Source organism: Mus caroli, chromosome 9 (assembly GCF_900094665.2).
Source record: "Mus caroli chromosome 9, CAROLI_EIJ_v1.1, whole genome shotgun sequence".
NCBI classification, from domain to species: domain Eukaryota; kingdom Metazoa; phylum Chordata; class Mammalia; order Rodentia; family Muridae; genus Mus; species Mus caroli.
Genome location: NC_034578.1, coordinates 34744136 through 34762716, shown reverse-complemented (window position 1 = coordinate 34762716; position 18581 = coordinate 34744136). Strand labels below are relative to the sequence as shown.

General features: G+C 36.7%; 1 protein-coding gene across 1 annotated transcript; it reads right to left on the bottom strand.

Moving 5' to 3' along the window:
* Positions 1-8376: 8376 nt before the first annotated feature.
* On the bottom strand, positions 8377-10262 carry LOC110301606 (olfactory receptor 8B3-like). The gene is made up of 2 exons (XM_021172138.1): positions 10240-10262; positions 8377-9325 (listed from the first exon to the last, which is right to left on the bottom strand). The coding sequence occupies exon 2, from the start codon at positions 9307-9309 to the stop codon at positions 8377-8379; it is 933 nt and encodes a 310-aa protein (XP_021027797.1). The 5' UTR covers positions 9310-9325; positions 10240-10262.
* Between the last annotated feature and the right edge of the window lie 8319 nt (positions 10263-18581).

Below are 18581 nucleotides of genomic sequence, written 5' to 3'. Positions count from 1 at the left end.
TGTATGTCCCAATAATGAAGACACTGTGAAATAGAGCAAGAAAACAACAGTACTTTAATATCTTCTAATCGAAGAAAATGTAGAGTTGAGCAACGGGGTATGAATAGTCTAAAGGAAAAACCTGCAAGACTTAACAAAAAAAAAAAAAAAAGAATTAGATTCAAGAAGATCGAAGGACCTCTCATGTCTCTAGCAAATATTAGATTTAAGAAAATGGATTAGTATCAACAAAGTCTACAGGGTCAATGCAATAGACAACAAAATTAAAGTATTATTATTGACAGAAGTAAAAAAATTGGCAAATACATATTGAAGTACAGAATATTAAAATTTAAATAATTTTCATAAAAATAAGAGCCATGTCATTGATATTATGATATGTAATATCATACCATGCTATAGAAATAAAAGAAACACAGTTTATGACACAACACAGTAATAGCACAGAGACACAAATGGATCATTAGAATAGGATATGGGCATAAAAATAAAAATCTCAGAGCTACAGACATCTAATGAAAGACAAAATCCCCATAAATCAATAAGAGAGCAAAGACAAACTGTTTAAACTCTTGCTGGAGTTAGGTAAGATAGCATATTCTTGTAACCTTCTTATTTGGGAGATGGAAATGAAAGGATCAGTAGTTGGAGTTACTATAAGTTACATGGATAGAGAAAATCTAGGTACAAAATAACTTGTCTCCACATTTAGAAAAATGTAAGAAAACAACAGTAATATCAAATGATACCCTGAGATAGATATCCACATGTAAATGAAGGAAAGTCTATATTTGTCATTCTATACAAAAAATAACATGAAATATATGATAGATCTTTATGAAACACTTGAAAGTTTGAAGACAATGGGCAAACATGAAGGAAAACCTTCAAGACAGATGCAGAGTAAATGAATTTCTGAACAGGAATTTTTAAACTTAATTTCTTGCTTCCTTGAAGTGTCTATGTGTGACCTGAACTGACCCTGTGCAACAGCTCTCTATACACAAATACAGATGGGAAAGAGCTGGTCTTCCAGAAGTGCCAACCCATTTGTGAGCTCAGGTAAAACCAACACTTCTGTTCAAATTCCTGGCCTAAAAGGGACCTTCCCAGAGCCATCAGGACACAGGAACCAAGGAACAGCTAGGGAAAGAATCCTTTTGGTTTCTGTCTGCACCTTGGATATCAACATGTTCAACAGCTGTCCATAACCAAATTCCTCCCGTAGAGAACTGGTCTCCCAGGAGTACCAACAAAAAGGGTTACAGCAGGGACAGGCCACAGTTTGAGACAGCAAGAGCAGGTAACACCAGATATAACCAGGTGGCAAAAGGTAAGCCCTAGAACAGAAATAACAGAAACTAAGACTAGTCATCATCAGAACCCAGTTTTCCCACAATAGCTAACCCTGATACAACCAGAAAACAAGACTCTGATTTGAAATCACATCTCATGATTATGATAGAGAACTTTAAGAAGGACATAAATAACTCCCTTAAAGAAATACAGGGGAACAAAGATAAACAGGTAGAAGCCTTTAAAAAGGAAATACAAAAATCCCTTAAAGAATTACAGGAAAACACAACCAAACAAAAGAAGGAATTGAATAAAACCATCCAGGATCTAAAAATGGAAATAGAAACAATAAAGAAATCACAAAGAGAGACAACCCTGGAGATAGAAAACCTAGGAAAGATATCATGAGTCATAGATATAAGCATCACCAACAAAATAAAAGAGATAGAAGAGAGAATCTCAGGTGCAGAAGATACCATAGAAAACACTGACACAACAGTCAATAAAAATGCAATGCACATAAAGGTCCTAACCCAAAACATCCAGGTATTCCAGGATACAATGAGAAGAGCAAACCTAAGGATAATAGGTATAGAACAGAGTGAAGATTCCCAAGTTAAAGAGCAAGTAAATATCTTCAACAAAATTATAGAAAAGAAATTCCCTAACCTAAAGAAAGAGATGCCCATAGCCATTCAAGGAGCCTACAGATCTCCAAATAGATTGAACCCCAAAAGAAATTTCTCCTGTAACATAATAGTGAAAACACCAAATGCACAAAAGAATGAATATTAAAAGCAGAAAGGGAAAAAGTCAAATAACATATAAAGGCAGACCTATCAGAATTACAGGAGACTTCTCAACAGAGACTAGGAAAGCCAGAAGATCCTGGGCAGATGTCATACAGACCCTAAGAGAACACAAATGCCAGGCCAGACTACTATACCTAGCAAAACGCTCAATTACCATACATGGAGAAACCAAGACATTCCATGACAATACCAAATTTATACAATATCTTTCCACAAATCTAGCCATACAAAGTATAATAGATGGAAAACACCAACAAAAGGATGGAAACTATACACTAGAAAAAGCAAGAAAGTAATCGTCTTTCACCAGATCCCCCATAAAGTAGGACACAAACATAAAAATATGATCTATTATAACAGGAAAAATAATCACTATTTCTTAATATCTATTAACATCAATGGACTCAATTCCCCAGTAAAAAGACAAAGATTAACAAACTCTATATGTAAACAGGACCCAGCATGTTGCTGCATTCAGGAAGTACACCTCAGTGTAAAAGACATACATTACATCTGAGTAAAGGGCAGAAAAATAATTTTCCAAGTAACTGGCCCCAAGAAACCGGTTGGAATAGTCATTATAATATCAAGTAAAAAACAAATACCAGGATCAAGAATGACAGTTCATATTCATCAAAGAAAAAATATACCAAGAAGAAATCTTAGTTCTGACCATCTATGCTTAAAATGCAAAGGCACCCATGTTTATAAAAGAAACTTTACTAAAGCTCAAAGCACACATTGAACCTCACACAATAAAAGTGGGAGACTTCAGCACCCCACTCTCATCAATGGACAGATCATGAATAAACAAACTAATCATAGACACAGTGAAACTAACAGCAGTTAGACAGATACCAGGTACCAAAGTTAAATCAAGATCATATTAATGATCTAAACAGTTCCAGATCCCCTAAAGAAATAGAAACAGTCATTAATAGTCTCCAAAATAAAAAAATGCCCAAGAGCAGATGGGTTTAGTGCAGAGTTCTATCAGACCTTCAAATACCACCTACTTCCAATAAATATTCCTCAAAATATTGCACAAAATAGAAACAGAAGTTACTCTACCCAATTCATTCAACAAAGCCACAATTACTCTGATACCTAAACCACACAAAGACCCAACAATGAAAGAACTTCAGACCAATTTCCCTTATGAATATCAATGCTAAAATACTCAATAAAATTCTCACAAAACGAATCCAAGAATACATTAAAACTATCTTCCATCATGATCAAGTAGGCTTCATCCTAGGGATGCAATGATGGTTCAATATACAGAAATCCATCAATGTAGTCCACTATACAGACAAACTCAAAGACAAAAACCTCAGAATCTTCTCACTAGATACTGAGAAAGCATTTGACAAAATGCAATACCCGTTCATGATAAAACTCTTGCAAAGATCAGGAATTCAAGGCCCATACCTAAACGTAATAAAAGCAATATACAACAAACCAGTAGCCAACATCAAACTAAATGTTGAGAGACTGGAAGCATTCCCACTAAAATTGGGAACCAAACAAGGCTGCCACTCTCTCCCTACCTATTCAATAGAGTACTTGAAGTTCTAGCCAGAGCAATTAGACAACAAAAGGAGATCAAAAGCTTACAAATTAGAAAGGAAGATTTCAAAATATCACTATTTGCAGATGATATAATAGTATATATGAGTGACTCCAAAAATTCCACCAGAGAATTCCTATACCTGATAAACAACTTCAGTGCAGTTGATTGATATAAAATAAACTCAAACAAATAAATCAGTGGCTTTTCTCTACACAAAGGATAAACTGGCCAAGAAAGAAATTACGGAAGCAACAACCTTCAAAATAGATATCTATAGAACATTTCATCCTAAAACAAAAGAATATACCTTCTTCTCAGCAATTCATGGTATCTTCTCTAAAATTGATTGTATAATCTGTCACAAAAAAGACCTCCACAGACACAAAAAGACTGAACTAATCCTATGCATCATATCAGATCACATTGGACTAAGGTTGGTCTTCAATAGCAACAAAAATAACAGAAAGCCCACATAGACCTGGAAGCTGAACAATGCTCTATTAAATAATAACTTGTTCAAGGAATAAATGAAGAAAACAATTAAAGACTTTTTAGAATTTAATGAAAATGAAGGGAGAACATACCCAAACCTATGGGACACAATGAATGGATATAAGCATTTATTTTAAAAATGCTATTTAACACCATGTTTATTATCAGCATAATATTAGTGGATCCCCTGCTGAGGCTTATGTGCCACTCTTGCCTGGGCTACTGATCAGGGTTGCATATACAGTAGCATGCAGGGTTCCCCCCTGTTGAGTGAACCTAAAAAATGTAACAAATGGTTATTCTTAGAACAGTCATGCTACTATTGGGATAATGAGCTCATTGTGCTTGATAGGAAGTATTGCATCTTTCAGGGTTCACAGAAGGATAAGACTGTTGAAAATGTTACTCTACTAACATCCTGCATGATATATTCTAGAGTCATGAATGCTACACAGAAGAATAAAAGCTGCTAGCTCAGACCCATCTTGATTTCTCAGTGACCTGTCAGTAAAGTACAGGGTACCTTCAGCCATAGGATTTCACTATCTAATCTTAGTTGTCAAATAAAATGAACAGTAATACCCTTTATTGTATATCTAACTACAACTCATAAAGATATTATACAATTAACAGTCATATGTAATTTTCTGAGAGTAGTACATTGTGTTATATATAAGGTTTCTATTGATGTGGTAGAACATCATGTCCAAATGTCTCTTGAGAAGGAAATAGTTACTTCAGCTTCCACCTTTACTGTACAATCTATCATCAAAAGCAGTCAGGACAGGAACTCCAGTATTAATTTGGCAGAGGCCATGAAGTGACAGTGCTTAATGGCTTTCTTCCATCCCTTGCTCACCTCATTTATTAAATAACCCAAGATCATTTGCCTATTGATGGCATGAACTCATAGTGGACTAGCCCAAAAATTATCAATCGCAAAAATATTCCACAGTCCACTTTTATGGAGGCATTTTATCAAATGAGTTTTCCTATTCCAAGATACCCCTAGCCTATATCAAAGTTAAATAAAAAAGTAGCAAGGATAAAAGTTGTTTCCACTGAAACTTCCTTTAAATTTTATTTCTGAATTTATCATCCTGTTTAGTATTTAAAGACACAGGGAAATTGTCAATATTTAAAAGGAATACCAATATTTTAGCCATTAAAATGCCTTTAGCTACATTAATGCTTTTCTTTATTAGTTTTCAAGAAAGGTATAGTTTGGGAGCTGGTGAGATGGCTCAGTGGGTAAGAGCACCCGACTGCTCTTCCGAAGGTCAGGAGTTCAAATCCCAGCAACCACATGGTGGCTCACAACCATCCGTAACAAGATCTGACTCCCTCTTCTGGAGTGTCTGAAGACAGCTACAGTGTACTTACATATAATAAATAAATAAATCTTTAAAAAAAAAAAAGGTATAGTTTATCAACAAATATTGGCTCACATAATTACCAGAGGTATGATGTCTTCATTCATGTACACTGCATACAGGGGTCAAATATAATAATAATTTTTTCATCTAGCCCTATGCATCTCATGGGGAATGAGGTAGAACAGCAAAATGGAGGGTTTTCTAAAACTATAAGTGTGTCTACCAAGGGATCTAACTATCTCACTTCTGGGCAAGCAGCCAAAGGACAGATGATTTTAAATTGTGAAATATAAAAGAAATAACACATTGTTCATAAAAACAAAATGATTTTTCACTGTTTTTAAAAATGCTATTGCAGATACATCAGAGACATGTTCTGATGCAAAGGGCTCCATGAGGTCATCTTCACTCTTTAAAATGACTAATTTCTGAGAGTCCCATGACTTCCATTTTACCGTTAACTAAAAAAGAAATAATGACTCTTTGAAAATTACCTGAACAAAACAGAAGAGCAAGTATAAATAAAATTATATTAAAACCTCAGAAATTCTTTTTACAAAATCTTATTGCCTCCTAGTCACTTTTATGTATCCATAGTTAATTGTTAATAATTTGTATGAAAAATGTATGTCTCATTATTAGAACTTGCTGATCCCTTCTAATCAATTATTTCTTCATCATCCTCTTTTGGAGGTGTGATGGAACCTTTATGACTAACAGTGAGTAGAGCAGATATTCACAGGAAAGATGCTTGGCATGGAATTTTATATTCTGATGACCTTTCGCACACATCAAGATCATACTCATTCATGAACAGTACAGCTAAGATGCCTCAAAGACTGTGCATCACATGCCTTCAGTGGGATTCATATGATTCTCTTTCTCAAAGGTTCAATGCTGCTGTTCCTACTGCTCCTGTTTCCATGAGTATCACCTTCAGGGGTACCTTCTCCTGGTATACTGAAAGGTGCCACAGACCATGGGAACAGGCCAGTGTCATGAGTTTTAGCACTATATCTAAGTCCTGAGGTGGTTTATGTTCAGCAGTTGATTTGAAAATATATTTGCAGAATATTTTACATATTGATGCTAATCTCACAGGATACACATGTGATCTTAAGCTAGTTTTCCTATAAACTCCAATATCAATCCTTATGGTAAATAGTAAAAAAGAAGGAAAATAACAATTGTGGTGGAGGGGATCTGACATCTTTCATTTGTTGCTTATAACCATAAACAATGGAACAGAAATATAATGAAACAGAAACCCTTAATAGTCTAAAAGAGCAGATTAAAAAATTAGAAACAGTCACTATGCTGGAAGTTCAACCTCTAAGTGGTACTGAGTGGAATTGAATACATATGTCTATACAATAAACTTGGATCTAATAAATATGTTCATTTTTAGAATATTATTCATTAGTCACTATCTGCAGTTTTTATATTTTTGTTAAAATATAGATTATTTTTATATAGGTTATTTTCATCATTTTCCACTCCCCCAACTCTTCCCAGATCTTTCAATCCCTTTTTCCATTAAATTCAGTTCTTTCTCAAGCAGAAACAAAAACAATCAAACAAAATGTCAATATAATAAAGAATGCCAAACCAAAAACAAATAAAATAAAACACCCTCCAAAAAACTCTAACAAAACAAGCAGGCAAAATAAAATAAAGCATGTAGTTCATTTTGTGTAAAGTTAACAGAAATAAATTAACTACTGAATGGATAAACAATATGTTCTATACCCCTTTCTCAGAATATATTTAGCTATAAAAGTAATAAATCACAGACTCATTCTAAAATTAGGATGAATCATACAAACATTTACAAAAAGGGAATCAGAAAAGACAGCATAGCATTCTGGTTTATTTTAAGAATTATCTAGAACAGGGAAATACATAGAAACAAAAATTCAAAGGTATACTTTACAAAAAAATCAGTGACCACATAGAGGAATCAAGTATTCAGATGAGTGAAACTTTCAAATCAATTTAGGACCCAGACAATTCATGAACAAATCTCAAATACAGTACTGAAACAAACAAAGGAAAACCTCAGCAAGAAAGTCAAGACACTAAAAATAACAAAAGAAAATCTATGACTCATTAATTGAATTAGAAACCACAGCATAAAGCATTGTCAACAGAGCAATAAAAACTTCCAAAACTCATGGATAAGAAGTACCAGGGTCAAATTTCTTCCAATCTTTTCCCAGCAGCACTGGCAAAATATGGATTCTCCTGCTCAAAATGAAAGATATCAACTTGTTTCTACCCAAAAAGGAGCATGATAAAGAAAAGAGTCAAAGTAATGTTTTTTTAATTAGCATTGTATTTCCTCAATCCACAGCCAAATTCCATATATATATATACACACACACACATAATGGCATACCTTTACAATATTAATATGACTAATGTGACAAAAAGAGGTTTAGGCTTGTATTTTTTTTTAATCAGTAAAGAAACAAGTGAATCAGAAAACAGTCATTTCAAAGAGGCACAACTAGAGAGTCCAATATAATATAACTATAATATATAATATAGCTAGCCATTTTCATTCTATTTAATCACTGGCAAAAAAATTTCAGAGCAAATTCTATAACCATTTTTAAAAGCTTTTAATTAATAATAACTAATTTTAAAATGTTAAAATACTGAAAGTATGCATGATAAGTGTTGAGACAAAGAAAACTTCACCAAAAATATGGAAAGAAAATTATAAATTATCTCACTGTGATGAAAAACTAAGATAGTGAAGTAGGCACTGAACCAAGAACATCTTGGATCTATCACATTTCTCACAAAGATAATAAATTTATCACTATAACTTTCTCCTGCTCAAAGTTTTTCTCAGGGCAAGTTTAACATCTTTATTTCTCAAGCTGTAGATTAAAGGGTTCATCATTGGGACCACAATGGTATAGAAGACAGAAGACACTTTCCCCTCATTCAAAGATCCAACAGAGGATGGTTTTAGGTACATAAATGCACATGACCCAAAAAACAGAGAAACAGCAATTATATGAGAACTGCAGGTGTTGAAAGCTTTTGATCTGCCCCCAGTGGATTTTATTTGGAGAATATTAAAGAGGATGAAGCCATAAGAAATAATGATGACAATACTGGGCACAGTGATATCTTTTCCCCCTACAATGAAAATCTCTACCTCATTTATATAGGTGCTTGTACAGGAGAGCTGCATCAAAGGCAGAAGATCGCAGAAGTAGTGATTGATGGTGTTCCCATCACAGAAAGTCAGTCTCAGGATGCATCCAGTATGGATCATGGCATCAGAAAATCCCATCAAATATGAACCAAGCATAAGATAGGAACAGACTTTAGGGGACATGGTAACTTTATACATGAGTGGATTGCAGATAGCCACATAGCGATCATAAGCCATTGCTGTCAGGACATAACATTCAGAGATGACAAAAAAACAGAAGAAGTAGAGTTGAGTCATACATCCTGCAAAACCAATAATATTCTTCTTTAGTACAAAGTTCATCAGCAATTTGGGAGTAACAACAGAAGAATAGCAGAGGTCTATGAAGGACAAGTTAAAGAGGAAAAAGTACATAGGGGTGTGAAGGTGAGAGTTCAGCACAGTTAGAAGGATCAAGGTCAAATTNCCAAAGGNAGTTATCATATACATTACTAGGAAAACTAANAAGAGGNGNNTTTGNAGGTCAGGGTTATCTGTTAACCCNANGAGAATGAATTCTGTTACCAAAGAGCCATTTGTCACGACCATTCTTCTCTAATAGAATCTGTGGAGAGAAAAGATATCAGTGAAATTAAAGTGCCACAGAGACTTTACTACTGTTTGTTCTCCCATACATGTGACACATGTGGTGGGAATGCCTGAAAAATCCCTCAACTCCTTACTGGATACTATGGGAGACTAGTCAAGAAATGTTAAGAGTAAAATGATTCAGTTACAAAATATGATTCAGTTTTGGAGACTCAGTGTTCATCATGTTAGTAATATGTAACAAGGCTTTGCTATAGGTATTTGAATCTGAATATGTTATATCTTGCAACTGTCTATTCATTTTCTATTAGTTATGTTTACCCCAAAAACATAAAAGCAAGTTTGTTGGGAGCAAGTATAAGTGAATTAGCTTCACTTTGGGCATCTCACAAGGAGTAAAGTGTTCAAAAGAAGTTGTAAATCTAAAACGATTCATTTTCAATTTACAGATGCCTCAAGATGGGGTCTTACATAAAAGTTATTCACTAACATAGACTTCAAAACATACAAGAAATAATACTGAGCAGGATGTGCATATGTATTTGTATGTGTGCATGGTATGAATGTTAGTGAAAAGGAAGCCATAAATGTGAAAAAGAGCATAAGGCTTATATAAGAGTCTTTGAAAGTAGGAAGAGGAAGGAGTTAGTAATGTAATTATGTCAACCTCTAAACAAATAGTAGAAATCTTTTTATGTACTTATCAAAGGAGAGATAACAGTGTCTTTTTTTTTAACCTGACCTTGCTATCCCAAAAGATTATATCAATCTACAATCCTGTTTCTTGGATTTCAAGAATATGAAGCATAAAATTAATGCTTCATAGTTTTGGAAATATTTTTTAAATGCTGATCATAAAATATAGTGTGAATTCTTAATCCTCTGAAGAGCTAGATCAAAGTTAAATAGTTACTTCTCTAATGCACTTACCTGTGAATCCACAGTAAAGTCTTCACCAGCCTCTTCCTAGAGCACAGATTCCTGTTATAAAAAGGAAATGAGTGCTTTCCTTTATATGCTGGACCATGATATATGTTTATGAACTTCCAGTCAAAGGTATGACCTTCTCTTTAGGGATTGGTGTGTCATTTGTTCTTATGCCCATATTGAACTCCCATCTCCCATTGAACTCATCTCTTAAGGGAAATCTTTTGTTATAGTTCTTTTTGGTTTTGTTTGTGAATCTTTAACAGGAATATTCCACAGATTTCATTCAAACTTTTTTATATTTAATATATCATATCAAGTTTATATTTAATGTATCATATCTCTCAAGATATGCACAAATAACATTTTAAAAGTTGTGCTTCTTACTGCATTTATTTTCAATGAACTGGATCAAGCCCAAGAAGACACACCTGCTTCTAAGTAAGTACTCTGTCATTGATCCAGCTCTGCAAAATCACTCTGCTGTGTTTTGCTATCTTAGTTTTATGTGGAAAGAAAAAAATATTGTGAAGGTAATGTATAAGGGAAGGAACTATCTTGGGTGTTTTATAGAGTTTCAGAGTATTAGTTAGTCTTTAAACAATAGGACAAGGAGTATTCCACAGGCAGAGATGGACCTGGTACAGTAGCTAAGAGATCACATCTAATCATCTGCTTAAGTTGTATACAACACTGGAACTGGATTGGTTTTTGAAAGCATAAAGCTCACCCCTAGTAAAACACTTCTTCCAATAAGAACAAAGGTAATCCATCAAGACCACACCCTGAAATACTTCTCAAACAGTTCTACCAAACAGGGACCAGGCATTCAAGCATAAGAACCTAGGGGATCATTCTCATTCAAACCAGTATACACCCTAATGAAATAATTTTGATAAATATTGAAAATTTCTTAGCAAGTAAAATGCTCATACCTTATATGCACAAATATATTAACAAGACCAATTATTTTACACTCATTACTTTAAAATGAAAGCTATATACTTAGACAAGTTACTAAATATTTCTGCCTCACAGGTTCATTTGTATAATCTAGAAATTGTTGAAATACTATGAGTTTTGTCTGATCATTTTTCTTATTAAATGAAAAAGAAAAGAAAAAAATTAAGAATGTCATTTCACTTGAAGATATAGTGAAATATCTTCCAAGAACACCAAGTGCTCTTAAATTTAGGAACAAATTAAGTCAGGATTAATATATCATTAGTAGAAATTATGAGAAGTTCAGTATCTGAAAATCAATAGCAAAATGCAATATATATCTCACATATAATACTGATTTCATGAGAATTTGCATGTCATTAAGGAGTTTACAAATATCAAGCATGAATCATATATTTTATTATTTGTTCTTGGGTGATTGCTAAAATATTTCTTTTTAAATTTTATTTAATCTTTTTTTTTTTACACTCCAGATTTTATTCCCCTCCCAGTCCACCCTTTGATTGCTCCACATCCCATACCTTCTTCCCCCTTGTCTCCATGAGGATGTCCCCACCCCCTACTTCTCACCCCACCAGATCTCCCCAATCCCTGGGTCCTCCAGTCCCTTGAGGGTCAGGTGCATTTTTTCTGATGGAAACCAGATCCTACAGTCCTCTCCTGTATACGTGTTGGGGGCCTCATATCAGCTGGTGTATGTTGCCTGGTTGGTGGTTCAGTGTCTGAAAGATCTCATGGGGTACAGGTTAAATGAAACTGCTCGCCCTCTTATTGCTCACACTTTTCCTTGCTTCTTTGAGTTTTTTTTCCTAATTCAACCACAGGGGGCCAGCAGCTTTTGTCCATTGGTTGTGTGTAAATATCTGCATCTGACTTTTTCAGCTGCTTGTTGGATCTTTTGCAGGGCAGTCATGATAGTTCCCATTTTTTTTTAATTTTTAATATTTTTTATTACGTATTTTCCTCAATTACATTTCCAATGCTATCCCAAAATTCCCCCATACCCTCCCCCCAACGTCCCTACCCACCTATTCCCATTTTTTTTGGCCCTGGCGTTCCCCTGTACTGGGGCATATAAATTTTGTGTGTCCAATGGGCCTCTCTTTCCAGTGATGGCTGACTAGGCCATCTTTTGATACATATGCAGCTAGAGTCAAGAGCTCCAGGGTACTGGTTAGTTCATAATGTTGTTCCACCTATAGGGTTGCAGATTCCTTTAGCTCCTTGGTTACTTTCTCTAGCTCCTCCATTGGGAGCCCTGTGATCCATCCAATAGCTGACTCTGAACATCTACTTCTGTGTTTGCTAGGCCCCGGCATAGTCTCACAAGAGACAGCTATATCTGGGTCCTTTTAGCAAAATCTTGCTAGTGTATGCAATGGTGTCAGCGTTTGGAAGTTGATTATGGGGTGGATCCCTGGATATGGCAGTCTCTAGATGGTCCATCCTTTGATAGTTCCCATTTTGTGAGTACTCCATAAATTCAGGTATATTGTTATGGCTTGGGATGTCCCCTTGAACTGGATCCTACATTGGGCCTATTGCTGTACCTCCTTTTCCTCAGAGTCTTCTTCATGTTTGTCCCTGAAGTTTTTTTCTGATAGGACCAAGTATAGGTCAGAGTTTTTGGTTGTAGAATGGCAACCCCATCCCTCACTTGATGCTGGAATTGGACTCGGCAAGTTCCTCTCCCTATTGTAGGGCATTTTATCTAAGGTCCCTTCCTTTGAGTCCTGAGAGCCTCTCAACTCCCAGGTTCCTGGTACATTTTGGAGGGTCTTCCTACCTTCTACCTCTCAAAGTTTCCTGTTTCCTTTCTTCCTGTTGCCCTCAGGGTTTCATTCCATTTGCCCCACCCAATACATGTTCATGTTATCCTCCTTGTCCCCATTCACACTCAGGCCCATAACTTTCTCCCACCCAGGACTATCCCTTCCTCCACCCTCCTGTGATTTCTTTCTTCTCCCTTCCAAGTGGGATAGAGGCAACCTCACTTGGACCCTTCTACTTCCTTGAGTTCTATGAATTTTATCCTGGTTAGTCTGTATTTTTCATCTAATATCTGCTTATTAGTGAGTAAATACCATGCATGTCCTTTTGGGACTGAGTTACCTCACTCAGGATGATATTTTCTAGTTCCATCCCTTTGCCTGTTAAACTCAGGATTTCCTCATTCTTAATAGCTGAGTAGTATTCCATTATGGAAATGAACCAAATTTTCTGTATCCATTTTTGTATTGTGGGACATTTGTGTTGTTTCCAGCTACTGGATATCCAAAACAAGGATGACATGGTCACAGTGTAACACATGCTCCAATGGCATGGTAGGGAATCTTTTCAGTATATGCCCAAGAGGTGTATAGTTGGATCTTCAGATAGATCTATTTCCAATTTTTTGAGAATTCTACAGATTGATTTCCTGAGTGGTTGTCTCAGTTTGCAATCCCAACAGCAATGGAAGTGTGTTCCTTTTTCTCCACATCCTTACCAACATGTGCTGTCACCTGAAGTTTTGATCTTAGCCATTCTGATTGGTGTAAGGTGGAGTTTCAGTGTCATATCAATTAGCATTTCCCTGATCACTAAGGAATTTGAATATTTCTTTAGGTGCTTTCAGCCAGTCAAAACTCCTCTGCTTTGAATTGATGTTTAGTTCTATCTCCCCCCCCCCCTTTTCTTAAATTTTTTTCATTGGGTTGTTTGGTTTTTTGGAAGTTAGCTTCTTGAGTTCTTTACATATTTTGCATATTAGCCCTCTATCAGATGTGGAATTTGTGACGATGTTTTCCGCAGTCTGTAGGTTGCTGATTTGTACTATTGACAGTGTCCTTTGCCTTACAGAATATTTCTAGTCTCATAAGGTATCATTTATCAATTCTTGATCTTAGAGTGTAAGCCATTGGAGTTCAGTTTAGGAAATTTCTTCCTGTTCCAAGGAGTTCAAGGCTCTTTCTGACTTTCTCTTTTATTAAATACAAAGTATCTGGTTCTGTACCTACTTAAATCATCATAAGAGTTTGGTCTTATAATTTTATGTGCTATATTCTAATTTTGACTGTGTATATAAAACTGAGGTAAGGGTTGCCCTGAAATTGGTGAGGTTAATTTACAGATATATTTGAAACCTTTCCAGCGTTGTATAAGAAAACTGCCTCAGGTATTATATAAATACTCACCCTGATTTATATTTGTACCCAAATGTATGAATAAAAATTCTGTGTTTAATTTTTATGGTCAGTGAAAAGGAGCTGCTTATGAAGGTATCAATCCATAGCTCAGTCTACTCACTTCACATTATTTAAACTGTGTCTACTCCTCTGTGGTCACACGTAACTCTAATCTCACAAGAAGGAAGGCTGAGGTCAAAGGATAGCAAGTTGATGTTGTTTTTTTGTTGTTTTTGTTTTTTTCATAATACAATTAATTTCAGAGAAAACCTGGAATATATAGCAAGATTCTATTTCTAAAACTGTATAAACAGAAACACGAAATAATTAAATAAAACTTGAATCTAAATGTGGATTAAGACAATGCATGTCCAGAGTAACTTTTACTTACAGTCAGAAAGCAAATATTTAACGTTTTGTAAAATGTGAACTCACTTGCTACAATCTGAAACACTTAGACAATCAGTGACTGATTATGAATATTTTAATATAATGTTTTCTGTTAATTCTCATTGGCTAAGGATATAGCACAATGGTAAAAGTCCTAAGTATCCCATATGATTCTCTGGGTTTATTGAGTATCACTGAATAAAAAAGTGTCAATGGTCAGTAAAGTCTGCAAGCACTAATTTCTACTGCTGAACTGAATGTAAGGTAAAGGTAATTCCTTGCCTCTCTNTTTAAGGTGGTATGTAACATGACAGTGTCCTTTGTAAAACTCATATTTCAGTGCATCACACTTCTTAAAACCACAGTCATTTCACAAAGAAAATCAAATTTTTACTAGTATAATAAGTTAATTTTTAAAATTTTCTTTCATTTCATGTTATACATTTCAATGCTTTAATAACTAATTGCTTTTGTATATTTGAATAATATACATTATCATAAGAGTAAATGTTTCCTTTGAAAGTTCCCTGAAGAGGAGAGACTTTCACTCAAGTCTCAGGATGATGCAGACCCCCACCCTCAAGAACTCATGAGAGACCATCCTTGCTAAAATCACCCGACATTTATTGATAGGAACCAACACACTGGGGCCAACTGGTATCCCATGCAGGGGTAGAGGAGTGCAAGCCGGAGTAGCTGGGAGAGGGGGTATTTAATGGAAAAAAACGTAACCCAAGGGGGTAGGGAGGGTGTTATTGGAAAATACTGAAAATACTAGTGAAAAATCACAAAGGGGAACTAAAAATCACAAGGGGAGATTTCCTGCATCTCAGGATTGTTCTAAAGATTTTAATCTAACTTTTGTGGTCAGCCAGTTCCTGGAACAGGGTCACCGAACTGGCTAGCCTACATTCTTGGCTTTACTCTGTTTGCTAGGGGGTCTGAATTTTTCCTGGTTTTTCATCTCCCCACTTCTTCTTGTACCTAAATCTAATCATAGAACTAGATTTCAGTATATTGATAATATTGATTTTCTTGACTTTCTAAAGCCCGATGTTCCAGACACTGCAATTCCTTCATAATAAGGAGGCCCTGAAAAGAGGCAAAGCAAACAAGACTCAGTCATATCAGGATTGGTTCGGTTTATCACACTGAAGGCTCCCTGATTAATCTCTGTTCTGTCTTTGCTGGGGCAGCAGAAAGGTCGCTGACAGTGGTGAGAGATGAATAAAGACAGTTGGGCAAAGTTGGGGAAGGTTTCAGTACTGGTAACAGTGGCTTGGGTATTGGAGGTGGGGGGCTTGTTCAGTTAATACCTTGTTAGGCTGTAACAACTTGTGCTTTCTATTTTAAGTCTTACAAGGAAAATGAAACCTGATCAGTTTCAGAAAAGTAGTACCACTGTCCCCAGTGTCTGTATGTAATCCAATCGTTAAATTCTTTCCTGTTCTCTGTAAATTGAATTTTTTAAAGGTTGCCAATGTCCTCATTGGTGACACCTGTCTCAGGGGGTCCCTGTCCAAATTTTGATAACAATAATGAGGTCCCAATAAGAGCTAGGTTTCCAATAAGTTGTCCCTAAAGTCTCACATCCCCATTCTTGGCAATAAAAATGGTCTGCTCCCCTACACATTTTGGCTTGTGTTCTAGTTCAGCCATCGGGGGGGGGGGGTGCAGTCTTAAAAATCAGAATCCCCCCCATCCTGTGTCTAGTCCTTGGATAACAACACCCCACACTTCCATATGAGACTTGTTTGTGGCAATCAGAATAATCAAAGCTTGGTGGCTTCTGTTGTTTAGAAGTAGCTACTGAAGCCTCAGGAATACCCATGTATCTAATCCAGCTGCCAAGGCACAAGCATCTGAAGACAAGACTGGCCACCACATCCCTGGGGGTGCTTCTTTTGTGATGGTGAAAGCTACATCTCCTGTTTGAGATAACACTTGCCAGGTCAACTTTTGGGGGACATGGAGATTGCTACCCATCACCTGAATTAAGCCTGCTACACAAACGCAGCTTAAGAGGGTCCACAGTTTTTTTTCCACTGTCCACTCATCTTTGGATGGTCTTGGAGTTCATTTTACATGGAAGGCATGGGGCAGAAATGCCTATACATTCACTGCTGTCAGTAAGATGATAAGAGTACCAGATATAGTCCTTTCCAGCAAGGTTCCAGGTTTTTCTACTCTATGGTGTTGGACCAGGACAGAGTCTCCGACCTAGAACTGGTGGGGCACGTCTGGGCTCCCAGTCTCATAGGCCTCCTTCAGTTGTTCCCAGGCTTGATGTCTCAACACCTCAAGGACCTTTAGGTGGGCAAACAAGGGTTTAGAGAGAACAGCATCAGGATCGTGTACTCCACCTGACTCAGTGAGCAGTGGTAGTCCCCAACACAGGATCTCATAAGGGGTAAGTTTAAATCGTCCTGGGGTGTTCTGAACTTGAACAGGGCAAAGGGAAGGAGGGCTGTCCAGTCTTTCCTACTGTTCTCCAAGGCCAATTTGGTGAGGGTTTCTTTTAGGGTTCGATTCATCCTCTCTACCTGACCTGAGCTCTGGGGTTGATAAACACAATGTAATTTCCAACTAATCCCCAGCTGAGTGGCCAATCCCTGACTTACCTGGGCAACAAAGGCAGGTCCATTCTCAGACCTGATTATCTTTGGTACCCCGAACCTTGGGAAGATTTCTTCTAGGATCTTCTTGGCTACTACATTGGCTGTCTCAGTCCTGGTAGGAAAAGCTTCTACCCATCCTGAAAAGGTGTCTTCAACCACAAAGCTACTGCCAGCCGTGTACCAACTCAGACTCCTTGGCAAAGGCTGATCCTTCAGATCATTTCATGTACTAGTTTCTTCTGCCAGAATGTCAGCACAGTGATGAGTAGGTGAAGAGTCATAAGTCTTGGGCTGTAGGGTAGCAGAATGGAAGAGAGCAGGGGGAGCGAAGGTCACTAGTTCAGTCAACAAAAGGCTCTGATAAAGTGTCATCTATCGGTCAGAAGGCTGTTGGATAATGCTTTCAAGAGTGTGGGGTGCCTCTACAGTTATTTGCTGTCCCAGAGTGAGCTTATCAGCATCCTTGACAAGCAGAGCTACAGCAGCAATAGCTTTCAGGCAAGAAGGCCATCCACTGGCAACAGGGTCTAACTTCTTGCAAAGGTAAGCCACTGGCCTTTTGCAAGGTCGAAAAGTCTGAGTAAGGACTCCTCTGGAGACCCCTGCTCTCACATCTACATAAAGAGTGAAAGGTTTGGTTAGGTCAGGCAAGGCTAAGGCTGGGGCCCTCAGTAGGGCCTTTATAATTTCTTCAAAGGCTTTCTGGTGATCTGGGGTCCACACAAACACCCCCCCATTCCTTGGTTATAGGGTACAATGTGGCAGCTAAGGTTGCAAATCCAGGTATCCAGAGCCTGCAGAAGCCAGCGGTGCCTAAGAATTCTCTTACTTGCGTTGGTGTAGTTGGGGTAGGGATCTGAGTTACAGTCTATTTTCTGGCTTCTGTTAGCCACCACTTCCCATCTCGAAGGGTGTAATCTCAAATAAGTAACTTCAGTCTGACACATCTGAAAATTACAGATGACAGAAAAAAATATATAGCTCTCCAGAATCATAATAATAAAGCTGGGCATGACATAGGTAACAGAACAATGAATACAATAAAAGTTGAAAATATTCTCTCTGAAGAAAAGAGGACACCAGATGTCCACTCCCGACTTTTATATAATAGACTAATCTGTTCTGAAAGTATCTCAACAGAAAGAGATGAGTGAAAAATTGGAGAATAACACCTTAAAATATTTTTATTAACAGATGGTAAGATCCC